The 26,440-nt window shown below is 50.2% G+C and overlaps 8 protein-coding genes across 8 annotated transcripts; 3 read left to right on the top strand and 5 right to left on the bottom strand.

The window, feature by feature from the left end:
- Positions 1-136: 136 nt before the first annotated feature.
- Positions 137-2,365, bottom strand: FTJAE_2697 (uncharacterized protein; the record flags this gene model as incomplete). Its single annotated transcript, XM_037348916.1, has 2 exons — positions 137-2,251; positions 2,312-2,365. 2 exons carry the CDS (start codon positions 2,363-2,365, stop codon positions 137-139), a joined length of 2,169 nt encoding a protein of 722 aa, XP_037210182.1.
- Positions 2,366-7,928: 5,563 nt separating this feature from the next.
- Positions 7,929-9,458, top strand: FTJAE_2696 (MEAB; the record flags this gene model as incomplete). The annotated part of the gene is made up of 3 exons (XM_037348915.1): positions 7,929-8,126; positions 8,384-9,089; positions 9,142-9,458. 3 exons carry the CDS (start codon positions 7,929-7,931, stop codon positions 9,456-9,458), a joined length of 1,221 nt encoding a protein of 406 aa, XP_037210181.1.
- Positions 9,459-10,942: 1,484 nt separating this feature from the next.
- Positions 10,943-11,779, bottom strand: FTJAE_2695 (xyloglucan endo-transglycosylase; the record flags this gene model as incomplete). Its single annotated transcript, XM_037348914.1, has 1 exon — positions 10,943-11,779. The coding sequence occupies one exon, from the start codon at positions 11,777-11,779 to the stop codon at positions 10,943-10,945; it is 837 nt and encodes a 278-aa protein (XP_037210180.1).
- Positions 11,780-12,801: 1,022 nt separating this feature from the next.
- On the top strand, positions 12,802-13,641 carry FTJAE_2694 (uncharacterized protein; the record flags this gene model as incomplete). Its single annotated transcript, XM_037348913.1, has 1 exon — positions 12,802-13,641. One exon carries the CDS (start codon positions 12,802-12,804, stop codon positions 13,639-13,641), a length of 840 nt encoding a protein of 279 aa, XP_037210179.1.
- Positions 13,642-13,880: 239 nt separating this feature from the next.
- On the bottom strand, positions 13,881-16,217 carry FTJAE_2693 (uncharacterized protein; the record flags this gene model as incomplete). Its single annotated transcript, XM_037348912.1, has 2 exons — positions 13,881-15,827; positions 15,876-16,217. The coding sequence occupies 2 exons, from the start codon at positions 16,215-16,217 to the stop codon at positions 13,881-13,883; spliced, it is 2,289 nt and encodes a 762-aa protein (XP_037210178.1).
- A 704-nt stretch (positions 16,218-16,921) lies between these two features.
- Positions 16,922-20,674, top strand: FTJAE_2692 (cargo-transport ypp1; the record flags this gene model as incomplete). The annotated part of the gene is made up of 4 exons (XM_037348911.1): positions 16,922-16,927; positions 16,995-17,106; positions 17,164-20,036; positions 20,093-20,674. The coding sequence occupies 4 exons, from the start codon at positions 16,922-16,924 to the stop codon at positions 20,672-20,674; spliced, it is 3,573 nt and encodes a 1,190-aa protein (XP_037210177.1).
- Positions 20,675-21,129: 455 nt separating this feature from the next.
- Positions 21,130-21,771, bottom strand: FTJAE_2691 (uncharacterized protein; the record flags this gene model as incomplete). Its single annotated transcript, XM_037348910.1, has 1 exon — positions 21,130-21,771. One exon carries the CDS (start codon positions 21,769-21,771, stop codon positions 21,130-21,132), a length of 642 nt encoding a protein of 213 aa, XP_037210176.1.
- Positions 21,772-22,646: 875 nt separating this feature from the next.
- Positions 22,647-25,765, bottom strand: FTJAE_2690 (exportin-T; the record flags this gene model as incomplete). The annotated part of the gene is made up of 2 exons (XM_037348909.1): positions 22,647-24,166; positions 24,217-25,765. 2 exons carry the CDS (start codon positions 25,763-25,765, stop codon positions 22,647-22,649), a joined length of 3,069 nt encoding a protein of 1,022 aa, XP_037210175.1.
- Positions 25,766-26,440: the final 675 nt, after the last annotated feature.

Raw genomic sequence — 26,440 nt, 5'->3', positions numbered from 1 at the left:
AAATAACAGTGACTCTATAACATCTGCCGTGACAATCTCCAGAATACGACAGACACATAAAGTCGTATTATACATTCAATTTTCAAAAAGTTCGCAGCTATAGCTGCTCTTTGGTGAATTCCAACCATTTGGAAACTTAAGCTCGATTCTTAGGACGAGCAAGCATGTTAAGCCGACTCAAACTGAGAACTGCGCGCTTCTTTGTAGGGCTGGCAGAAGCAGGGGTACGCGGTGTCGTGCTACCGAAGTGGACCTTCTTTGCGCTGGGAGTGCCGCCAACAAGACGGGGAGCGAGAAGGGCTTCACCTTCAGGAACATGCTCAGCCTTACGCTTCTTGGCTGCACGCTCGGCACTCTTCTGCTCCTCTTCTTCCTCGTCCCAACTGGTTCGGTGTCGCTTCTTGTTGGACATGCCATGAGGCGCTCCAACCAGGATCTTGGCCAAGCCAGGTTCCTTGTTCTCCTTGTTGAGGCCAATTGGGGAAGTAGGACCAGGGAAGCTACCGGGCATCTTCGCATTGGGCTTGAGTGACTGTCGGACTTGGCGGACACTCGACTGGCCGGGGGATGCTCCAAAGCCTAGCACAGGAACGTCGGCAAACTCGATCGTATGATCACTGCGGAATGTGAACTTGCCGGGAACAGACTGAGGTGCATTTTCCTTTTGTTTGCTGGGAGGTTCGGGTAGTGGTCTAAATCCACTGAGATCAGGGTACACTACATCCCCAGAGCCCGCCTTCGCAAGTGTTCCGTCAATGCCTTGGAACTGCTGGTCCAAAGTTCGTGTTGACTGAGCCTTGAGACAAGACTTCTGTGGGGAAGGCGAGTTCTGCTCAAATGCAATGCGCGTGACCTCTGGGGTGAAAGCGACGTGCTTTGTTACCTTTCGTCGAGGAGTAGTCAACGGAAGAGGAGGCAAAGCTTTGTCCTTATCGGCCTTGGGAGGCGCAGGTGTCTGTGAGATCATGGGTTGCGGGATCGCAGTTTGGACATTGCCCGAAGGTGTTCGGTTTCCGCGCAAAATCGACTTGACTCTATCGAAGCGGCCTGGGCTAATGACCCGAGGTCTAGGCGTAGTCGGTTTGCCAGGCATGAGATGAGAAGTACTGGTGGATTTCGGCAGACCACTCTTCAGGTCGACCTTGGAAGGAGACTTGATCAGAGAAATGGTCGGTTTGCCTGTGTGAGCCAGAGATGCCTTGGTAGGGCTCATGAGTCGTGCCAGGCTTGAGCTCGAGGCAGGCAACTTGGTTGAACCACTTCCGCTAGACTTGGGTCGAGGAATCGAGGAGTCATCGCGTGATGGAGGTCGGTTTGTTGTTGCGTCATCCTCCATTCGCTGCTTGAGTCTCTTTGAAGGAACGCGTTGGTGTACATTAGGGAACAACTGTGTCTTCTTGGAGGATGCGGGAATGGCGGTAGGGAGGTTGGACGGAGGCATAGTGGACTTCTTAGGCGAAGGCGACTGTTGGTATTCATCAAGGTTAGCACGCGACGACTTGCGCTTCAGACTCTGTGTAATACGAGGTGTCGACGGTGTGGGAACATCTAGTTCGGCCTTTGAGGGTGATCGCTTGAGACCAGACTTGTCGGGAGAAGAAGTTGGTATCGTTTCCAGGTTAGCCTTCGAAGGTGTGCGCTTCAGCGACTGGACAACAGGCTGGAATCGCCCGTTTTGGGCTCTCCAGGCAGACGCATGGTTCTCGATAGAGTCCATCTTCTTGAACTCCGCCATATGCGCCGCGCTATAGCGACTTGTCTTGCCCTTGGGCTTAGCAATCTTGCGGCCAAGAGCGTCTTCCTCAGCATCCTCTGCATCACGCTTTGCGATCATATCAGCCTTGATCTTGGCAGCCTGTCCGCGAAGCTCCTCCATCAGACGTTGCGCATCACCACTGAGGGTGGAATCGGTAGTGTCGCGCGTGAATCGGAACGTGAAATCGGAAGCAGGAACGCCAATCTTGGACGGTGTGTCGGGTGAGACGCCAGGGAGGGTGGTGTCCTTGATGTCTGTGAAGCCCAGCCTCATCGCGGAGGAGGGTTCACCCATGTTGTGATGAGCTTTGCTTGGGTGCATTTCTTCATGGGGAGGCTTCATGGCCGATGACGCTGGGGTCGAAGGCGCAGGAGCTGGTGAGGATGGAACGGCATTGTTTTTGCCTTTGGCTTTGCTGCGACTTTTCGGCTGTGGAAGCCGCTCAGGCGACTCGGCATCTTCAACAACAGAGGTCAAGTTGGAGGTCGCGGGTTTCTGTCACAACTGTCAGGATGCTTGTCTTTGAAAATTGCATGATGCCATCACGGATCTCACCTTAGGGGTAGTACCAGAGGCCAACCGGGCCGAGCGACGGCGCGGAGGAGACATTGCGTATAATAAGAATGTGGTCAAGACTCCAAGCTATGCAAGTACTGGGCAGGTAATTTCAATAATTAAGGGTCGTGATCCTCGTGGGTGATGTCTTTGGGGGTCTCTGGTATGATGTCAAATCTCTCTCGATCCAGATGGCGCGTGAATTCCAACGTTGTGAGTGGTGGGGGCTTGCGGTTTGTTTACATGGTCCAAGCTCCATAACAACGGGTATCCATGCACAGTGTCATCCACAGTATTTTGCACCAAATATCGTATCAGCACTGTACATCGTCATCGCTCACCTTACCCTGTGGCACATCACATCAGGTTTACAAGTTGAAGTTTATCGAACTGAAGAGACATGTCTCAATGACGATACATGTCTTGGAGGTCCCTTTACCGTGTCTGACTCTTGCTACAATAGCAACATATGGCTTGTGTTACTAATACTAACTTTAACTCATAATAGAGTAAAACCGTTGAAACTTTGAACCTTCGCAAAGTCAATACACCCGTTGGGTTCATCACGAGTTGCCAACGCACAGGTTTATGGCTTATGCTTTCAACACCCAGACTTTCAACGCTCACTATAGCCCAACCAGTCATAAATTACCACTACGATAATCGAGAATCACGTTGTTCCATGTTTCACGAGGCCAAAGCACAAAACATCAACAGTTGATGGTCCAACGAAAACAACATGCCATTCTAAGTCGTAAGCAAGTCTTCTAACAAAAGACATATCCAAGGGCAAAATGAAATCACTAGAATACTCAAGTCTGTACTTAGCTCAAGATCGATGCCGATGTTGCTGCTCAGGCACGAGTCTTACTGAGCTCTAGTCTAGACGGTATACTTCACAATGCCATCAATACACTACTGAAATTTGTCGAAAGCACATCCTACGATAGACCGATCCCTATGCCGGCTCCAATATGCCCATAATATGATCGACCGGCTCTCATCCGTTACCCATGGCATGCAAGTAATACCCAAATCGGATATCATGCCACCACGATCTGGTGCCTGTCACGACAGCTTCCCAACAGTCTCATGTTGAGTCTTCCGCTTGTGAAATATCATATTTTGTCACGAGAGTTTGCCAGTGTCGACGAGAGAGATGCCAAAAGAAGGCGTGGAGAAGCGTAAGATGATAGTCGAAAGGTTTCATTCAACAAAAGTCCATGACCGAATACGTCCTCCTCGATCTCGTGCCCGTAAACTGCCCTGACAGGTCTTATCCATACTTCCCTTCCTGGGGATTCTACCACTTGCTCCGCTCTGTCTCAGCTGTTCACACATGTGTGATCGACGTGGAACCGAGACCAAATCGACTCACATCACCTTCACGGTTCATGGGGTGATGTTCCTGTTCGGATCTCACAGTGGCTGTAACCCGAGCCGCGCTAGAAAATTTCCAGAAGCAACACCCCATGTCTCGAAGAGAACAGCCCGCCTGGGCACCATGGCGCGACCCGACAATCCCGGCGAAGCCTAGTCAACTCAGTGAGAGTCAGCTGAGGCGAAAGCGTTTTTCTCGCTCGGTGAGGAAGGTGAATGAGAGTTTCGGCAAATTCAACCGACGTTGCGTGGCTTTGGCTAGGGATTTCCAAGAGCAGTGAAGATCATGTTAATGCGAGGAATGTCTGAGGAACATGACCTGAGAACTCTCTCTTACACAGCCCAGACGATTTGTCACCAGAGGCAATGATGAAACACATTCACCTTCTTGATCGAGTAGCATTATGATCTTCTCTGACACTCTGACAAAATGCCGATCTTGAAGCTCATCAACATGAGAACAACGTCACCGAGAAGACCCTCAAGTTGTTGCCCAAGGGCGGAAGCTAAGGCCCAACTAAGTTACGACAGGATACCGGCGCACTTCGGGAGATGCAGGTCAAGCGGGTTTGCTAGGTCAAGCGAGACGAACCGTCATCTTCGACCTTACTTGGCAGAGCTCTCTGATTCTCATTGATCAAGACAGGCAGACAGGGTTGCATCGTGTGTGCCTAGCCTCAACCATTGAAACCAACCCATCAGAATCGATAGGGCGTGCTTGACAACCATTTAAGTGGTTGTATGGTACGTGCTCTCATCATCAACCTTGAGAGTCTTGATTCACAATTATCGGTTGATATCGCGTTCATTGATGCCATATCAGAGCATCAACACTGTGAGGACTATAGAGTCAAGACGACAGCTTGAGCTTCAACTTGTATCAAAGCTAAGATTTGATAAGCTCTCTCTCACCGTCAAAAGACAAGATGGGGATCACAACTCCTCTGAATTCCACAATATGTGGATGGATGATCCGGGGTAGCAGGAGTCGTAATTTTGACTTGTGAATCCACAGTCAGAACTAGCAATTATCGCCTACCAAAAAGGGACTTGAGATCTGTGGCTCCGATCAAAGTCAAACAAGCCGCAAGCCATGGACCAACAGGAAATGAACAATCGACTGAGCAGAGTTTTCCTCACCAGACATGGACTCGCTTCTGGAAAAGGCCATGGAACCCAAAGGTTTCTTTCCATCATGTGAGGCTCCACCACTAAACCACCTCATACAACATGGCATGGGGCCTACGTATGCACGTCCGTTCCTAAAAGACAACGGACTGGGATGGTTATCCATGATTGCGACTCATGGCACATGTGTAAACGCAGATGGGATGCATCGTCGCAAGCATTTGAGCATGAACTATTGCCTGGGATTGTTGGTCGCCTCTGGCCGGGGATACATGGTCAGATCTTTGCTCATTATATGCCATTGTGCCCTCAGCCAGCTTATGATTGTTGGGGGAGAGGCGAGAACCTTCGACACAAGGTTCCATCGAGGCGTTGGGTTTTGGGTTTGATGAAACGGTATTTCTAAAGTCTGTTTTAACACAATGGCATACTGCCCATCATCAGTTCTGAAGAAGCGTTTCCGTTCCTGGCTGGCATACTTTGTGCTAAGGTTTTATGCCAGGATGTTGGGATATGCCGTCATACCATGCGCTAACGTAGCGCCTGTTGTCTTTGGAAAGGATGAGCAACCGCATATCAGATTGATATGCAACAAGCTTGTTTCGCTTATCTCTCAAGGGTTGAAGGACTTTGTTAGATGCTGTAAGAATTTCCCAGGCTGCCAGGTCACTCACTACACAGCATCAGGCGTAGAGACAACTTAACATGTCGCGGTATGCCTTTTGGCCATTGGTCAGGCTAAAATAGGCCAAAAAGTGTGCCCTGAGTTGACTTCATCGTCTCTAGAATTTGTCTGTCAGAGGAGACTGCTACGTCAATCACTTGCTGCACTCATTGCACTGCCTGACTGCTATTCAAACAGCACAACAGCCAGATGCGCAAATCATTTTGGGAGCTTCGTGTAGTTGGAACACATGATGCAGCAGGGATAGGCTGTGGATAATTTACTCGGTTCGGAGGATTCGGAGGACCTCTAGAAACCAGGATCAAGATGCCTCGAGAAAAGGCGCTAAGCAAAATACGTTGACTATTGGACATTCATGCCGCTGACATCTCCACCCGGTGCTTTACCAGTCTGAGTGACCTGGCAGCGTAAGCCAGATGTGATTGTGTAGAGTCCGGTCATCGGTCGTGACGGGGGCCGAATTCACCTATTGTGTAGGTATGAAGCCAGCGGCGCCTCAACTGCTCAATATTGTACCAGATGACCACAAGAGCTGAAGGCTTCGATGCAGCCTCCATCAATCAGATGTGAATGATAGCCAGAAAGGTTGGGGTGCACAGCGGGGGTTCAAGATAAACAGATCCCTGTTGAGGGATAGCCCCAGAATGATGGGTCATAGTCGTTCCCTGAGTTTTCTAGAACTGCTGGGGTCACAGCCAAAACAAACGGTGTAATTAAGCATGACAGGATGATCGACCGCACAGAGCGAAATGACGGACCAGAATGCTGGCATAACGGATCTCAGTGTGAGCTCTAGCTCAGGTTCTTCGAATTCCATCGACAAGGGAGGGCATCTGTCAGAGATTGCAACAAGTGCTGAAAATTTTAACAACCACCACGGCACAACAGATCGATGATTGGGTCAATGAAATGGGTGCGAGATTTGGGGCTGTCTGTCATAAAAGACGAGAAGCTCATTCTGGCACATGCCCTCCGCCACCAAGGCGCACCGCGTACCGTTGAACACCACTAGGAAAACCGAAAGCCGCCCTTGCTGGTCTCTCGAAAGCCGCCCAGTGACTGAAGCGTTTCCGGTGAGAGAGGGCTGGAGCGAAAGCGGGGGCTCCGATGTTACAGCTGCCGATCAATTCAGCCAACAGAGAGAGTGGCCCGGCGGCCGAGCGAACATTCAGCCGGCGGCCACACGACACATGAGCGAAAAACGATCAAAGCTTTGATGGTGATGACGGTCGAGGGGCTGAAGGTTTTCTATATCTTCAAATCTCAAGCCTCGAAAAGACCATTTGTATGCTTATCATGGAGCGTATCTCTGGCATCCCACTGTCTCACACCAGGGCCAGGTTGGTCTTTTCCATCCTGGGTTCAGCTCGACCGTAAAGAGGATGGGCGAGAAGAGTTAGTTCCAAGGTTGAGTGGGATGTGAGAGTGCCAGGGCATGCATGGCTGCAGCGTCTTGTGGGAGTGCGAGTGGGCTGGCCTGGTCTGTTCTGCTACGGTAGACTCGATTCTCACTCGCCCCTTGCGAGTGACGCTGCGTGCACATACTGTTTGTCGGCAACTGATTGCACGCTTCACGATTTTATGCCTCATGTGAAATGTTCAGAAAGAGATCACGATGGGGCCGTGCACTCGGTATGGTTTGACGATGGATGTCCATGTCGAAACCAATGGATTGATTGATGGATGGGTTCAGGTGAAGGGGCCATGCTGAAGAATTTAAGGTGAAGATTGAGATGGACTGGTTTTTTTAGTGGATGTCTCCTTGCTCCACTTATGGGCCTTGGAAGCCCACTCTCATCCCTCGAATACGAGGCCTTGATTGGCTCAAGGGCTAAGGCCCTCGAGTCGACAGAGAAAAGAAGGAGTTTCCTAGGCTGCCCCCTCCTGTTAATTTACATTACATAAAACCGTATTCCCTTGCGGCCTGAGTGATCCCCTTCTCTGTTATCGCAACTGTCCCCCCCAAGAACTCGACGCGAATTACAGCCCGTCTTTTATCTCTTGGTAGAATTTCTTACGTTTTGCAAAGACCCTTACCTGCGACCTACAACTGATAGGCGCTTGTTAGACGCAGCGCGTATCATTGTCGCTCAGCCAGTGCCGTCTCTGATAGCCAAGCGTTTTTGGTTTTGTCTGCGTTTCTGCGTCTGATAAGGGCCCTTTTCACACTCCAGTACGCTCTTGACCCCCGTACGACCCCCAATCCGGGCTGCATTTCCTATCTCTTGCGCCCGCTCTCCTTACGCCCGCAACCGCAAAGCAAAAACCCAACGGGCGCACACTTGCCTGTCTCGATTCTTTGCGCCCGTCGTCGTCTTGACGTTCCACCTCGTCACGTAACAGAATTCCCGTTTTGCGTCTCTGGGGCGTTTGCCGCTGCGCGGCAAATCGTCTAGTAGCCCGGTCTGGGTAATGGCAGACAAGATGTCAATCGACAAGGCGGATCCTGCGCAACACCAAAACAACAACAATCATCTCAACGGCCTAAACGGTCATTCTCGGGAAGAGACCGACTCTCTCGTTGGCTCCAGCCCTGAGGGCGATCATCACCCTGCGATATCCTCTGCTGTCAATGCCACCCAAGAGCCTCAGCAGCCCAAGAGGAAGGGCGGCCGCAAGCCTGTAAGTCTTGTCTTGTTTTCCTTTTTACTTACACTATATGCACCCTACATTACACACTGCTTTCCGTCTTTCTACTACAAGGATGGATAGCTTTTTGTAAAACAACACGATGCGGGAACTGGGGATAGACCAAGACATTACCTCGACAACTCAGCTTCCCCGCTCTCACCTCGGGTCTTACCCAGGTGTCTCTCCCCAAGACAACATGACGCACATATACATCCGCCCTCGAACAGCGACTAACAGAACATGAAAAGATTTATGCGACTTCCGAAGAGCGAAAGCAGAGGAACCGACAGGCTCAAGCTGCTTTTCGTGAGCGCCGAACTGAATACATAAAGCAACTCGAAGAGACCATCCGCGTCCATGAGTCCAACTTACACAACCTCCAGACGGCTCACCGCACTGCTGCCGATGAGTGTCTGATGCTTCGATACAAGAACTCGCTTCTCGAGCGTATTCTCCTCGAAAAGGGAATCGATGTCCAGGCTGAGCTTCGCGCGAAGACGGGTAGTCCCAACTTGGGACCAACCCATATGCCTCAGAACCTCGTTCAGCCTCCTCCTATCCAGCGTGCGATTATGAACCGGCACCACCAGTCTCGACGATCAAACTCGAACATCGCCCCCAAGGCTGAGCCTGTGCCAGTACTGCCACCTCCGCTTCAACCTCATTCGAATGCTACTTCACCCAAGAATCGACCTACACCATCATCTCATTCCAACTCGCCGAGTAATACCGGCTCCGCCTTCTCTCCTGCCGCCTCGGATAACATGTCAATGAGAGGTTCGATGACTAGCATGTCGCGCCAGCAGATGCCCCAGCAGCAACAGCAACAGATGCCTCAGAACACACAGGTCCCTCGATCATCGATGATGCAGAACGGTGGACGTGGAGGTCAAACAGGATCCGGAGCTTCTTACTACCCTACTCCTGCCTTCCAAAACCATATTGAACAGCTTGGTAAGTTTTCTCACGTCAGCTCATCGATAACACATCCTAATCAACCATGTAGAGCAAGAATATGAACAAGACGGTATGATTGACGAGCCTGAAATCGAAACACCAGCTGGTCATGGAGGATACCCCTCAGGCTACAATGGAGAGAACCAGCAGCCTATGATGATGTCGCCTGCCTCTAGCGGACCTGGACACCAGATGACACCATCTCATGAACCCGTCCAGCAGCCACAAACCTCGCACTCGCAGTATCCATCAATGACCCAGCTTTTAGACCAGAATGGCTTGGACTGGGACCCCTTTGGATTGAGTGCCAGCATGGCATTCCCCAATGGGCAACAGTTTCAGTTCGAACAAGCCAACATGAGGTGAACATGTTGCTCGAACAAACCTCTGGAACTGGTCACCTAGAGGGTCCATCCACCGACAGACGCCCGAAGAGCTGCTATTACGGGAGACTCCATACTCCCGTCAGCTCGCTCAAGTCTTGAAATCCATGGTCGAGAGTTTGGGGGGTTGGGAAACCAACCACTCCTTAACATCAACCTCGCGGACCATTGGCATGCTTCATGAAGATAACAACACTTAACGGTCGCACTTGATTGAAAGGCAATTTCGACGCGATTGACTTGTTGATTCTTCTGCGGGATGTGCGATAGATATATCCCACCGCAACAGACTTGAGCAACAGGCTCACCACAGCGAGGCCTATAGCCATACCCATTCTCCATGTCATACCCCGCTGGGGATGAGTAGGGCTATTGTAGCATCCTGATGGCAAGACACGTCAAAGGACTTGACGACTACATGCAAAGACAGAACAATTCGGCATAGAGATTATATCGTGTTGAACAGCTATCGCAGTACTATATACAAAAGCACCTAATTATCGCTTATCACAACTTTTAACGACAAATCATTTCCAGAGCGAGATTTACCTGTCGGCTGAAAACAATTGATGGGGCAGTGGCGCAGAAAGGACACTGGAAAAAAGAACACAAGCATTATATTACGATGTCGGGATTTGGTTTTACAGAAGACGCAATGTTTGAGAATTTCTAAAAGTTACATGATCAGACAAAGGATCTGTTGAAAGCGGTGTTTATTTTTTGAGATATCAAATCATACAATAGTTGGTTATAACGGGACCTGGGACTTGCACATAGCAATTGCGTAACGAAGCACGCATTGAATACCATCTTTTGAAATATGTATCGCTCTCCATCAACTCTTCATCATTGTCTATCGTCGATCTCACCGAGTGGGACAGCGTCTGAACCTCTAGTCAATAATATTACCCCAGAAATGCACGATCATGGACACAGCGGATAGGAGCCAACAAGGAACCAAGCAAGACTTGATTGAGCTGGGGAAGATGCCACATGATGTGGGACAAGGTCAAGCAAGTCACGGTGAATCTTGGCGTAGTGCCGAATACCCACGAGGCTTGTTATGCGTTATGTAAGTGTTATTAATGGCTTCACTGCTTCAGTCCCCAGTTGCTAGTTGACACTGGGGCGAGGCCTGTGATCTGAAGTCGGAGGCGGGTCGGAACGGATGCGGGATAATCAGTGGGACTTGTTACTTTAGATGATCGACGATAGTGAGAGTGTGAGGAAGGGGAAAAAGCTGGGGAATTGCGGGAGAAGAGGGCGATGTTCTGGAACCCCTATTGTTAGTGTTGAAGCCATCGTCTTTGAGGACAGAGGCAAGGTCAGACATGACGAACTAAAGAGGATTACATGGGGATATTCTACCCTGAAAACTAAATACCTGTCTTTCATGAGCTCAATCACGTAAAACGATTCCACGCACACTTGTATAAACCCGGAAATATGCTCCAACGTTGTAACGCTTTATATATACGCCAAAAGCATGATTCCAAACGCAATCGTCCTTGTCCCGTATCGCATATCCAGCATGTGAGACGCCGCACTCTTCGAAAGTATCTTGGTCTCTCCAGCCTCATCCGCCTCATCGATGCTACAGACGACCTTACATGCACCCTTACTATCATCTCGTCGAACCAGCTCACCGTCTTGCTCAGCATCTCTCTCCAACCCCCTGCCATCTAAACTTCTCTTCTCCTCGTTGTCTTTGGTAACATTATAAACCATATCGATCCACTGGATCTGCATATATGCTGCACCATTGAGACTCATATTCCCGCTCCACGAGCCACCGTCGCTCCACGCGTTGAGAATGATCTGTGCCGGGTCCTTGGGTGTCTGGAATTCTATACTGGCAACTTCTTGACCATTAGCATACCAGGTTGAGCGCTTAGGTGTCCAATCCAATCGGTGCACCACCCAATCATCCCACTCAACACCCTCGGGCAGGGTTCCGTTACGAGTAGCTTTGGGGATATCATCGCCATCCTCTGTGAAAGAAGGCTGATTTGTGTACTGAACCCGGTTCTTGGGATCGCGGGTCATGATCTCGATATCAGCTTCTTGTACATCTGCCAGCTCTTCACCCCCAAGGTACGTGAAGACAGCCATGCATGCACCCGCGCTGCCGGTGACACGAGCGAGCATCCGTACTGAGACGTAGTGATACGTCGACACAGAGTCGAACTCTGCAGCGCTCTGGAAACCGGGCAGCCGCATGGTTCGCATAGTGAGGAACGTATCCGAGGCTGCGTCTTTGTCGTCATTCTTTTCAATGTAGATGTTGTTGGGAGAGTTGATCATTAGGACAGTTGCATCGCCTGAGAGACTGACGCCTTTCCCGCGATTGCTCCAGTCTTGAATGCTCCAGCTGTCATCCCAAGTGTCGCTGTTGAAATAGTCGCTTGTTACACCTGCTTTTCTGGAAGCATTTTGGATAGGACTGGGAACTCCCGCATAGTCCCCAAGGTTTCGGTAGTCATAGAAGCTGTGTCGTGAGTAATATGCAGAGTTGGTGCCATTAGTGAGATAGCAGTCACACTCATCATTTGATGATCCATGAGCTGTGGCTACTAACAAAGTGAGATGTATACAAAACAAGCGACTTGGCCAAAACATAGCTGTAAACTAATCAACCACAAAACAATAGAAGCGGAGACAAAACATTGACGAATGCATTGCCATTGATAAATGCTAAGAGCTGAAAGCTATTGAATTGGCTTATGGGCCTCCTGGAGGTCTTTGCCCATTCAGAACGGTCGAGGCTTTGCTTAGCCTCATTCCCTCGTGGGAGGCCTTGGACAAGTAAGACCATCTTACGACAACGGCAGTTTAATCCGCATTGGCTGATATGATGAATTTCGCTGAATAGACTCATCGGGGTCAGATATTATATGGTCGTACAGCACTGAGATGCAAGGTTATAAGTTGTATTTCCAGGACATTCCAGACTGACAAGCTTGGAGGTTGAACCGGTCACGTGACTGGAGCTATCCGCTTTACCGGGAAGGCCCCGCCTAATTTACGCATCATTACAGGCGCCTCTGATTCATTCTTCATTATTATTCGCATCTGCATTTACCCTCTCTTTAGATCCTACGTCGTCACTGACAACGATTCGTTTCTCGACAGCGTGTATAAAGCACTATTGCTATGTGAAGCGTAGCCTGCGACTCCATTTACTGGATGACAACAACCACACTCGCTCATTTTTGCTAAGACAAACTCCAGGTGCATAAGTATCATGATGACACTGTCGATTTTCGTAAACTCATTTTTGGGATGATAGACGCTTCAACATCGCAGCAACAACCACAATAATCGCCATGTCGTCGCCTAAGCCATCCGCAGGCGTAGAGGAGCCCGCAGCCCAGTCGAAAAAGCCAGAATCGCCAAAGCGCGATGGCGCAATCGAACCGGTGGAGGAGAGTTCTGATCGCGAAGACGGAGAGGCTTCTGAGTCTCCTAAGGACCCAAACAGCGGCCCCGACGATAAGGATGCGCCTCCTCTTCCGAAAGAGCCAACACCAGATGGACCACCTTTGCCAAGCGAACCTGTACCTGGTGGCCCTCCGTTGCCCAACGAGCCTGCGCCGCAACAAGAGGATGATGGTTGGGACTGTCAGTGGGACCCAAACACGCAGGCTTGGTTCTTTGTGAATCGTTTCACCGGAAAGTCTCAGTGGGATAACCCTCGTATTGCCACGAGCGCTCCTGTACCTGCTGCTCCAGGCACCGCCCCAGGCGTTCCTCAACCTCCAGCCTCAGAGAAACCTATCGCTGGAGGCTACAACCCGGCAATCCATGGCGATTACGATCCCAACGCTTGGTACGCAAAAGGCACACAGGAAGAAGACCAATTTGCGACCACAAGCACTGGGATCGCCGACCCTTCGGAGATATACGCCGCAACAGCAACGTTCAACCGCTTCACAGGCCAGTTCCAAGCAGCGGGCCAAGGGCCCGAGCGTCATAGTGATGAAGCCAAATCAAAGCGCCAGATGAACGCCTTCTTTGACGTTGAGGCCGCAGCGAATGCCCATGACGGTCGAAGCTTGAAGGCAGAGCGTTCCGGGAAGAAGCCTTCCAAGGCCGAACTGAAGCAGTTCAAAGAGAAGCGAAGGGCTCGCAAGGAGGAAAAGCGCCGCGCCTGGCTCAGGGACTGAGCATGGCGGAACCTTTTCTATTTCGTATACTAGGTGGCATCATTGCTCCAGGCGTTCTTATGGCAGGGAGGAGTTGGGCCGTTTCTGGATTTACTTGAAGAGACAACGGCCACTTTGGATGTAGACGTGCTATCCTGCATTAAGAAGGTCGATGAAGGCTAGAAGGTTAGGGATCGGTTCATATATATTTATACCCCAATAAATCTCTTAAAATTACTTTTCTATGTCTCGTGAAATAGCTAGTCCTCATCTTCGTCTTCATCATCGTCCAGTTCCATATTGAGATGAACGCTCTCATCATCATCGTCGTCGTCATCCTCTTCCTCTTCGGGTTCCTTGGCCACAACTGGGGCCTTTGGTATGGGCGCCGGGAGAACACGATCAGGAGAAGACGACTTTTCCAGAACCTGTCTCTTCGGAGGTGCAGAATCTGAACCTTCGTGCTTTCGCTTTGGTGGTGAGGATGCCCGTGCGAAGGCATTCTCAGTTGAGGGAGCAGCCTTCTCAATAGGAGCAAATGGATTGCTCTGAATGGGGAGATTCTTCTCCGCATGTGGAATTGTGGGCAATGCTCCTGGCTTGAACAGGTCACCCTTCTTTTCAGGCACTGCATCTTGCTCCTCGACGTCACCATCCTTCATCTCCTCATCTTGCTCCTCTTCCTCTTCCTCCTCTTCGATAGGGAGAGCCTCTAATGACTCTTCACCCTCAGCGAGACTCTGAGCGCCCGCTCGAATGTTGGTACGCAGAATCTCAAGATCTTTGTCATCGGGGAATTGTTGAGTAAGATGGGGAAGAATGCTAGGATACACTCGCCCACGTTGGTCCTTGTATGGGTTGAGAACACTTGCCAGCATAGCGTCACGGCTATTTGTCAAGATAGCTGTTTGGTCAACGAGACCACGCAAAGAAGCCTTGAGATGTCGCTGTGGTACTTTTGACAGAATAATGGGCAAGAGGTTGGCAGCAGCGGCCCTGTGCTTGGGCTCTAGGGACAGGTTTGAGACATCGGCGGCGGCTTGAGGCTGAAGGAAAAGATCAGCGTTGGCAGCAATGCTGTTCTTCTTACTATCGGTGCCAGTCGCCGCTGGCTTCTCAGCCTCTTTAAGGTGGCCCGCATCTTGTTGCAAGTCGCGACAGCAAGCGCCAAATACAGGATCCAAACTACCAACCGAAGGCTTGGATAGTGTTGGGCCAGAGATAAGCAAGATCTCGTTGAGGACAGTGTATCCAGTCGTTCGGACTATGGGAAGGTTGATTCCTGATTTGAATACTCGGACAAGGTGGTCAAGGACCTCTGGGGCAATAGACACAGCGTTCTGACCCAGACGCTGGAACAAGGCTTCAATGAGGTGCAGAGCAGCGATGTGGATATCTGGTAACGCAGCCCAAAGCTCATCCTTCTCTTCCCTGGCAATCGCAGCGTTGGTCTGAAGCGCTTGATCCCAAGATTGGGACTTGGGCGAGAGTCTGGCTATGAGAAGCAACCGAGATGCAGCGTCGACAAGCGCGCTTGTGGGTATCGTGACGGGCGCCTTGGTAGGATATCGCAGACAATCAGACAGATACTGGAATAGGCCAATTAAACGATCAGCCCCAGCGTTGATTCCTGACCATGTTGGGAGCTCTTCCGCAGATGAGCCACCACCATTCGGCTCGTTATCGAGTTCAACTTGCGATCGAGTGTAGCCGCTTGTTCCCTCCCATGATTCTTCGACGGCTCTGAGGACCTGGTCAGCTGTAGAGTGTAGCTCCTTCAGGAGAGTGTCGATCAGCTTGGCCCACTCATCACTACCTCCTGACTTGGCAGCAACATGGTGAAGCGAGATAACAAGTTTTCGCGAAGCTCGCTGAAGACTTTGTGGAACGACAGTCTCGTCTGATTGTGTAGGAACAAGATAAGGCTTGACTGCTGTTCTGAGCTTGGAGTTTGAAGGCCGAATGGTTGTTGGGTAAAGAGGAATCAAGGCTGATAAGGCGTCGCAAATAGTCTCAATGACAGACAGGGGCGTTTGGAGCTTCTCGCCGTTCTTGGGCAAGCTGATGAGCTTTATGCAAGCTGTAACAAATGTTGGGATTGTTGGTGTGGCAATCTCTCGGACAAGGGTCTGATATGGCTGGACTGAGATGTAGATGCGTGTCAGAGTCACAATGGCCAACTCCTTTGAAGCAATGGGATCGCTTTTCTGAGATTTGTGAGTAGTAAGCCTATAGATAAGGATGCGTTAACTTACCTCGACTACAGACAGGAGTCCAGTGACCCATGGTTGACAACCTCGTAGGATTTCCCATCCACCAACGTCAACCACAGTCTTGATTAGAGCAACTGCTGCGAACCTAGCCTCACGGCTTCGACCATTAAGATGAGTAGTGATGCTAGCTTTGAGCTTATGGGCAAGCTGAGCGCCTTCCGAGGAGCTATCCTTGACCTTACGGTCCGAAGGCGCTGACAATGGCTCTTTGCAGTGTAGGATGTGGTTGATGAGAGATGGCAGCGCATGAGGGAGCTGAGTTGGGGGAATTGAGGTGAGTTTGCGGCATAGAACCCGCAGATCGGGTGGTAGTGAGGCAGCCATGAGTAATGGATCCTATATGAGGTTTTCTGGGATAGTTTGTGAGGTCTCAGATGCTTTGCGACAAGTTGAAGCTTTAAGATATTGGCCGAGATAAAAGTAGATCAACTCAAGGTTGATACTGAGCCGTCACGTGTGAAAGGCGAGTACAGCAGTCGCAGAAGAGGTTCAGGTATGTTTGAACAAATATTCCGTATCCAATTCTGTTGCTCAACTGGAAATCTCGGCTTATAACCTCGAACTATGATGAAGCTGTAGATTCATCAAGAAAGACTCCATTGAAACTTTTTTTCTGCTCTCAGTCCAGTAGGTCCCTAGCAACAAGCATACCAAAGGTGGGTTAGCTTGACTGGCGGGAAGACCCCTGACGGTGGATCCAACCGTGCTGTATTAAATGGCACTGATTGGCTGATGAGCTGAGTTACGTCGTCCCAGCAGCTCTCATCTCCAGCAAATACGACCCAATCTTGACCACCTTGAAAGTCCAGAGACCGCAATTATACCATTCACCTCAGGCGGCCTCTGAAACATCACGATTGACTTTTGTAACTGTTATATTCGATATCGTAACTCTCCTAAGCCTCTCGTAAGAGGATTCAAATCTATTTAGCAATCAATCTTCCTCGCCATGCGCTCGGCGCCATCTCTTTGCTAGTCTAAGTCCGAGACCGATCTCCTGAAACCCTGAAATAGGTTTCCAACGAACCATGGGTGTAAGACGAAACAAAACGCCCTCGCCGATTATAACGAAGCTGACTCTGTATCGCTGCTGCTCTGTAGCCCAAGGCCGTGCAATACATTAATCAGCTGGACCATGCCCGCTGCGACGGCAACTGGGATCTGGTCCCGGAGCTTGTTCGCAAAGTCCGCAAACATGCTCCCGACAGAGCTTGTACGTCATTCTCCGAATAGCTTCATATCAGCCACAAAGCTAATACTGTTCAATCAGGTCTCGCATTGACGGCCGAAACCGAATGCGCCATCGCTAAAACGACGGGAGCTGCAGCTCACACTAACACCGAAGGTCGGCCAACAACTGCTGTAAACACAGGCGATGTCAATGTTACGGATCAACTACCAAGGCTCGAAGCGGCAATTGACGAGGAAGCCGCCCACGAGAATGACCGATTCCAAGCTGAGGTATGCGCGGGTTGGTTGCACTGGACACTAGGAGACTATAATCTCTGTGTCAGTCGACTACCCGAGAACAACTTGGAGGAAGGCGAGATCAACCCAGCCGACAGAAGTGCTGAATGGACGAGTGTTTGCTCACTTAAAGCTGCGTATCTCAAAGCTAACTGCCTTGCGCGCAGCGGCGAGTTGAAGCAGGCACTCTCTGCCTACCGAGCTGGTCTTCCATCACTTGGACGAGTTTGGGCAGAACAAGGCATGGGAAGACAGCTCCGTTACTGGTCAGAGCTGTTCCTCACAGAATACTGCATGCTCTCAGGCGAAGCATACCGAAGCAACGAAATCACACAGGTCGACGCCGATTCTATGGCGGGTTATCGAGCGTGGGCAAGATTCTGGGATACTATGTCTACTCCTGTCACAGGAGGATACGGCTTCAAGGGTTCTGTACCTCGAAGAACGGTATGGAGAGAGTACTACTTTGCCCTCTCATCCATTCTTGATACCGATCAACCTTTTCCTACCGGGTTTGTGAGCAACACAGCGGGGGACCTCTCACCTCGGAATCAGCTGCGCATTGAGCTCAAGCATGCCGAGGCTACGTACCAGACACTTTTGCTAGGCGAGACATCCTTCCCCAGAGCCGACGAGGAGCGTGAGGAAGTCGAAGCGTTTGTCAATCAGGTACTACGAAACTGGTCTATTCTCTGTGGGCGAGGATGGAGTGAAAAGGACCTTGGCCAGGGTGGGCGAAGCAGCCTGAGCCGTGGAGTTCTCGATATTCTTTACAGCGCGGCTATGAAGACCTACCATTCGACATCTATTCTCCGGTCTCTCTTCCTTGTTCACCTTTCGGTTGCCGAATTCGACCTCGCTTTCAAGGCCTTCGACTCCTACCTTGAGATTGTCAAAAAGGGCAAGGCTCGTGTTGACAAAACCGGGCTTGTTGAACCTAGTCTGGACGACGATGCGACCGTCCTCGAAACAATCTCGCAGTGTATTTTAGCTCTCTGTCGATATGGCCAACGATCTGCAGCGGAAAAAGCGCACCAGCTTGGATCCGAGCTCGAAGACTGGTTGGCAAAGTTACTGCAGATCACCTCGCAAGACAACCCCACGCCTGTAATTTCGGAACACAATGAGCTTAGCGCTTCACATCCGCCCGTGGCACCGCATACTATTGCCCTTGCATGGCAAGCTATTGGCCTGTCCCAGGCTCATTGGTCAAGAATCACATATGAAGCCTCGGCTAGAACCGAAATTCAACAAAAGGCTATTCGCTGTCTAAGAAAGTCTCTTGCAGCTGAGCTTGGGCGCTCAAAAGATATTAGGAGCTTTTATGCTCTTGGCCTCCTATTGGCTGAGCGAAGAGAATTGACTGCTGCAATTGAGACTGTCAGAACTGCCTTGACAGCAAGCAAGGATCAGGAAGAGAACTACGATCTGGTATATGGGCCATATTGGCAAGAGCGTTCTCTTATTCCTGTTTGGCATCTGCTCGCTCTCCTGCTCAGTGCCAGGCAAGATTATAGCATGGCCGCGAGGGCTTGCGATGGTGCTTTGGAACAATTTAAAGATACTACAATTCTGTTTGGTAAGGCCGATCAAGCTTATAGAAGCGAGCACCTCAACGAGGCGGAAAAAGATACTTCAGAAGACAAACATGGCCTCGTCGACGATATGGATGATGGTGAAAAGGAGAGCATCCTGGAGGTGAAGATGACACAACTTGCATTGGTCGAGCTACTCGAAGGCCCAGACGTGGCTGTAAATGCCAGCTTCGAATTGCTGACTCTCTTCTCGAGGCTGTTTGGCAACGTTGCAGCCCAACCTACTCTAACCCCCCCCAAGGCCGTGGAACCACCAAAAACTTCTGGCACGCTTAGAAGCATTAGGGGAACCATCTTTGGCAGCAATGATCGATCCAGACCACCTACGAGGCAGGTCTACACTGCTGCGGGTGACAGGAACCCCAGACCTCAAACTGCAGCGACCATGCGCAGCAGTGCACCGACGATCCAGGTTACGGGAGATAACGGATCCCTAGCAGAGTCGCGACCAAGGACATCAGCATCTTCAGTGCGTCGCAATAGAAGCGCTACGGGTAGAAGCAATAGTCTAAAGAAGCGCGATCGGAGCCATAGCCGACAGCGATCCTCCAGCATTGGGGCTATCTCATCTGCCCATGGACCTACAGTTGTCGATGGAGATGTTTTTTTCACACCAGCTGGCCCAAACGGCGAGGTTGAAGAGAACGAGCAGCAATCGGACTTCTTTACCTACTCAAGTAAACGACACTCGGCAACGAGAGGCTCATCTTTCTCAAGGCGGCCTATAGGACACCTTAACTCGTATCTCTCGACGCAAACGAAGTCAACCGACTACTCTGAGCTATCAGTTGACAACGCTTACGCATCCACCTGCATCTTACCACTTGTCCATTTCCCCAAGGATAAGGAGAGGGCTCAACGAGTGGTCCTTCTGATAAGAGTCTGGCTCATGATTGCTGGTTTCTACCGCAGAGCAGGTATGAGGGAGGACGCCAAGGGAGCTATCACAGAAGCACAGCGACTTATTCAGAGCCTGGAGGCCGACTTGGCCAGGGATCCATCTGGTTCAGGTGCTCTCAGGCCTCCCAGCTGGGCCGAAAAGAAGACCGTAGAGGATCTATGGAGTGATCTATACGCAGAGGTAAGATACCAACCCCTAACTGCAATTTATGTGATGTGTATTAATGTTCTTCGTAGCTTGGTCAACTGTCTCTGTCGAAAGGAGCCCCCTATGCAGCTCGCAACGACTTTGAAACCGCCCTCACACATACGCCAAATCATCCTACTGCAATCATCGGCCTTTCTAACATCCTGCTCGACATTTACAGTGAAGATCTCCTCCCGCCACCTCCGATACCGCCTCTGGAGGATGCTTTGCTCAACCTCAACATAGGAAACAGCTCAAAGCCAAATTCAGGCAGTCAAGCAGTCTCTCCCCTGCCTTCGACACCTCTCGGTCTGGGCCCTTCACCAGAAACTCAATTTACTCCCATGGAACCCATGGACGACGACGAACTTCCTGCTGCGTACAAGGCCACCCGTCTACCACTTGTCGACCGTCTTGCGGCTCGTGATCGTGCGTATGCGCTCCTTTCTACACTCACCAAGCTCGGTTCTGGCTGGAACTCATCTGAGGCGTGGTTCACACTGGGCCGCGCCTACGAAGAGAGTGGCCAGCCTGACAAAGCAAAGGAGGTGCTTTGGTGGTGTGTGGAACTTGAAGAGGGGACTGGGGTTCGGGATTGGCGCTGCTTGACTGGGGGAGGTTACATTATTTGATGAGCCTTTTGTGGTTCAGACAATATCCATTATGACCTTTGAATGGAGAAAAGTACCAATGGCCTATGTTGCCCGTTTCTCAGCCGTTTATACTGTGCTACATGGGGTGGTACTGCGCTTTTAACTCTTCTCTTCTCTTCGATACAAACACTCTGAATAATTTACTTTGTGGACCTCGTGCAAACACTCAGCAGACACTACCTCATAGACTTTTAACAGGATCTTGTCCATTCTAGAATTTAAGGGGCTATTCAAGCATAATCTAGTCACAAACTTCGACCCGGCTGATGGAATCCAACTCTTCCTACTCGAGAAATCTGGATAATAGTGTTCAGGAGCTGGTTGTACTCTGAATGTGCTTCTTAGTCAACCCTATTAATTGAACTAATTCAGTATATCGCTATGTTATCGCTGTTCGGACTAAAAATTGTTTGCTGGGACCAAGCTAAGGGGAGCTACCGTTGATTGATGAGCATGAGCATGAGCATGGCCTTTATCAAGATGATAGCTCGGCTTCTAGTTGGCGGATTGCATCCGTTTCGTCCCGTTTGCTGATATGAGCCACCACCACTGGTACCATTGGATTGGAATGACTCGCCGGAAGTATCACCGCTGCTATTGTTTTCTTCCACGTTGTTGTTCATGTCAATTATCCACATGATATCGGGTAAGCAATTTGAGATGGCCGTCAAACTATCATGCCCTCTCAGTAGGTAAAAAGCCAGACAACCCATTTGTTTTGACCAGGTAGTTGTTGGTTGTGTCCCACTGAGCAGCGTATCAAACTCTGTGTTTTCTCCAGCGGGGATAACGGGCGCATTTGGGACATTGATGACTTCTTCAGTAGTGTTCGTACCATCGTCTGAACGCCATTCGTAGATGCTGTTGTCGATACGTCCAAGGAGGGCCTGAATTTCATCTTCAACAATTCTTTGGGAGTTTCCCTCGTTGGGCGGTCGAGCCGAGGACGACATCTGCGGTAGGAGATCTGAACTCATGGACCAATATGGGTTGGCGCACGTCGCCTGCTCAGCAAACGCTGGGAGACTTTGGGAGTAAATAGAAAGCGAATTCGATGCCATCGTGCAGGCGTTCATTTCGTGTGAAGCAGGGAAAATTGAGGTGCGTTACTCTAAACTTGCAACAATGGAGATGTTGTTAAAGAAAGACAATAACGAGTGTGTAGTAGAATAGAATCGGAATCGAATGATGATGGTAGTATCTGTGAAGCTGATGATGCTAGAAGAAGGCCAGGAATCAGGAGGAGTCGTATCCCCCTGATATCGTACCTACCTTAGGTGACGCTCTGCTGTAGGTAGGGGCAAGGTAGCCCCTTTCATAGATTCAAGTCGCCATACAGAAAGTGCTACTCGTCTCGCTACCTTGTGAAGAAGTAACGACCAAGAAAGGAGGAAACGGAAACACCAAAGTTCATCGTCAGATCAGGGAAGTGATTCACGGCCTCATTCTCGTCATAGCTTAGTCCACTTTAGACGACGTGCCTAAGGTCAGGGGTTCCTTTATCAGATGAACACTTTTATTACTGTCAGCCGAGAGTCGAGGTACTCCGAGAAATATCAAACAATATCATCACAAGGTAATCAGCCTGGACAAACAAGTCATATGCTTATGTAGAAGTGTATTTATTTTCATCCTTGTCCAAGCTTCTCTACGCCCTTATCCTCCTCCCAACAGCTCTCCACATTCCATAAGATCCAGCCGCCCAAATGAAATAACTAAAAAGGGGGAATATTTGTTTTGACTGCGAATGACAAAGAAGACGATTCTTTTTAGCTCTAATATGTTTGTCCGCAAAACTCCCTGAACATGCGCCGTGAGGCTCCCATCCATACATCCATCCATACATCCGCCATGGTCTCCAATCGTCATCATCATGAGTTCAACCTCGCCATGCATGCTTTCCAGACATGATGTCTCCTTTAAATTGCAATCGTATGTTCTCCTTCAGTATCTACTGACGGGACTTGAGCAGGGCGTGCAGGTATGAAGCAAACTGCCTCTTGTCCGTCGACGTCGTAAGAGATCGTAAAAAGTCATCACCGTTAACCCCAACGCTAGGGAAGATGTTATTTTGGAGTTCTTGGATAAAAGACTCGCCCGTCTTGGTGTAAATAGTCTGCTCTAGACCTGCAATCTCTGTGAGAATTTGCTTAGTCTGAGCGTCCTGGTAAGGCCGGAAGCTGGGGTTCTTCATAACCTCCCAGCAAGTCGAGTGGAACCTTTGAATCATGAAATGGTCAAAGCCAGGGAATGCAGGGTTGGGGCTTCCAGAGGGGGCCGTTGGGTTCTGCGAAATAGTGGCAACGTCAGGTCCTCCCCATATGGCTGCCATCCTTGTCATCAGTGTGAAAGCCAGACGGCTACCACCGATGTTCCCCTCAAGAGTCTTGGCGAGCTCAATGATGGAGGTAATCATAGGCTCAAAGAAGCCCTGGTTAGATTCACTGACGAGAACACCATCCAATCCATTGTTCAGAATAATCTGGAGAAAAGAGAGGTATTCCCTCCTCAGCTCGGCCAACTGAATCTCATCATCGGTACCAGCAATGGGTTCCGTAAGCCCAGCGAAGATACGTTGAAGCAAAGGCGTCAAGAGCATGTTCAAGACCTCATAAATTTCAGCCTTGAAGCCAAACACCACTTGATCCAGTAGACGAAGAAACATGGCCATCTCATCCTTAGATGAGCTCTGAGACAGCAGTCCTTCAATCCACTGGGGCAATTGGGGCAGCACGGCAGCACCAAGGACACCCAACAGCTTAGAAAAGGCTGATCGGCAAGCAGTTCGGATCTCAGAAGACGAGTTCAGCTGGTTGAGCGCAATGAGAATGGCTTCAGCTGCGCGAGAAAACTCATCCGAGACAGCCTTGTCAGGAGGTCCATGTGCATTAGCGGAGGTGATACCCGGAGTCCAGTCAGAGAACCCGTGGGCCAATGTACCCAACGCCATAACAATGTGGTGCACTTGAAGGGTAGCCTGCGCATCTCCAGACTTGGCTCGTGGGAGGTGTCCTTCCATGTCGGTAAATAGGGGGTCCATAACAGATCGAGCGTACAAGGCCTGCTTATCAGCAGGTGTGCTTTGGGTCGAGGAAATACAGCCAATGGCCTCGAAAAGGTACAGTTGGCTTGTAAAGAGAGCATCCGCGGAGTGGTCAGATTCGTCTGATGACATATCATCGTCGGCATCATCACCAGGGACCTCGGCCTTGATGGGCAAGAGATCTCCGATCGACTGGATGACTGTCTCTGCAACATTGCCAACCTGAGCACGCAGCTGCTTGATGAAGCGGTGGAACAAGTACCACGATCGCGTTTTTATCCGAACGTGGTCATGGTGAACCAATCGCACAAAGTTCTCTAGAACTTGAGGGATGTACTGTGAGAGATGGTTCTCGAAAACCACGCAATACCTCACACAAATCTCCATGTACTGCAGAAGGATGGCGGGATGAGAGAAGTTGGCAATACCTACATTGGTTAGCATCACCAGACTGTAACTGATTCACTGAAGTACTCACCAGATTCAACCATCTTCTGCATCATAACCACCAACCTCTCCGAGGCCTCAGTAGAAGGCTGGTTTTTGGTGCCCAGTCCTTGGTTGGGAAGCGCAAGCTCGCCAAAGAGGTACATTTCATACAATGCAAGATCGAGATCTCGCCAGTCCATTTGCGAGCCCTGCTGATCAAGAGTCTGAAAAGTGGTGGCAACCAAGTTGCTCAGCATATCCATGTACAAAGGCTGGTCAATGGCTGCAATTGACTTTTGCAGATTCTGCAGCTTGCGACGAAGCTCTTGAAATTCAGCTTCATCTGTGAGCTCATCTTCATCACCCCAGGTGGTAGTCTCATCGTATCTCATTTTGTGGATGATGGCATCTAGAATTGGTGCGAGCATACCGCCGTAGTCTTGGTGAACAACAGTGAGTTTACGGAGGAAAGTGAGAAGGTCTGTCAGGGCGGGAATGACAGACGAGCAGACCTCATCATATTCGTCAGAGAAGAAGCGCAGAAGGAAAGGGAGGAACCCTTGGAGGTGCTGATTAGCTCTAGCGCGAGTGTCATCACTGATCTGGTTGTCCTCAAGGGCCCGTACGATATCGGAGAGTACGGTGTTAACTAACTTGGCCACTGCTTCGGCCAGGTCCGTATCGTAACGAGAGGTTCCTTTGTACTCGCTCAACGGGGGGCTAGCAACTAATTGTTCAACAATCTCCCTGAGGTTAATGAAGGAGATCATCTCCATCTTGTCTGCCGAACGCATCTTCTTGCCGCATATCTCATTCAAGGTATCAATGGCGGTGTCGCGGACCTTGTCTTGCACATCAGTGCTTGGTCGGCCAACTACCGGCAGCAGCAGCCCGAGCATGTCCTGGCTGATAACCAAGGAGATGTCCATCCAGCTAACCCACTTGCCCAGGACTTTGAGAACAAGTTCTACGACGGTATCGTTGTTCGAGTATCGTGTTAGGAGCTGCTTCCACGACTCAGACACCTTGTGCATATCCTGAGCTCGAAGTTGGTCCTTGAGCTCGGTATTTCGCTTGGTCTCGTTGCTCTGCCGTGACAGAAGCATATCTGCAATCTCGTCATGGATGGATCCCAGAGTTCGAAGATAAAAAACGACGCCTGGGACGTTGTCGGTATTTGTGGAGAGGCCGGTCAACTCAAGTTGGTCGTCGAGGAAGCTCTGCCATCCGTCTTGGTAAAGAAAGACAAACAAGTACGTCAATGTTTGTGTGAGCTTGTTCTGAAGGTGATAAGGGTCGGCTTCTTGCTGGGCGTTAGGGCCGTATGTTTGGCGACAGTATTGGAGAAGGGTGTCTTTGAGGAAAGCTAGGCTTGCCTGGTCGAGACCTTGAGTGTGCACCGCATAGTTGACCACTTCGAGACAGACCATGCGCACGACTTCTGAGGTTTGAGGGGTTCGAGCGAAGAGGGTAGTGCAAGCTTGCCATCCTGAGGGATCGTTTCGTAGTTGGTTTAGGTATTCAAAAGCTTGCTCCTTGAGAGACTGATCGGAGGTGGGGTTCGAGAGAATCCCGACGGCATTCTCGACCTGAGCCATTGGGACCAGAGTTAGCAAAGAGACGATATCATGTATTCATAAGCTTCAGATAACAACCATTCCGTCGGGTCGGGCCTGGAAAGTGTGGACATTGGGCCGATGCGGCTTGGCCATCCAAAAGTGACGGTTGAAATGGCGGGGCACGAGAGCACCCTAGCGAGCGTCATGGGACAAAGACGAAGGAAGATGATGGAAGAACAACGCATCAACTCACCTGAGCTTCCATGATCAAAGATTCAGGTTGTGAGAAACACTAGAGTGAGAGGTATTCCAAGTATGGACGATGCTGCTATAACTCGGGCAGCCTCAGATACACAGCATCCAGCATAGTTATGATAGAAAATAAACGGACAAGGTGAACAAGGCTACCGAGGGGTCATGCCTAAACGTGGTTGGTATTGAAAGCTGGGGAAAAGGAGCCTGTGCAACAGGCAGGGGTACAGGTTATGGATCTGGAGCTATCCCAATGGCAGGAGCTTCAAAGGGAGCCGAAATGTGCACAAAAACAGGCGATTTGAGACGTTGATGCTGATTTTGGATTGGATAGCGTGTGAAGACTGCGTTTTTATCGAGACGTGCTATTTCTAAAAGTCGGTGCGCTGAACTTCTTGGGTCGATGTGGGGTAACTCTCTCGGCACATGTTCGGTAAAAGGCTCTCCCCCATCACCAACTCA

The sequence above is a fragment of the Fusarium tjaetaba genome (assembly GCF_013396195.1).
Source record: "Fusarium tjaetaba strain NRRL 66243 chromosome Unknown NRRL66243_c0000056, whole genome shotgun sequence".
NCBI classification, from domain to species: Eukaryota; Fungi; Ascomycota; class Sordariomycetes; order Hypocreales; family Nectriaceae; genus Fusarium; species Fusarium tjaetaba.
The sequence above is the reverse complement of the archived record's forward strand: the minus strand, read 5'-3'. Positions and strand labels throughout refer to the sequence as shown.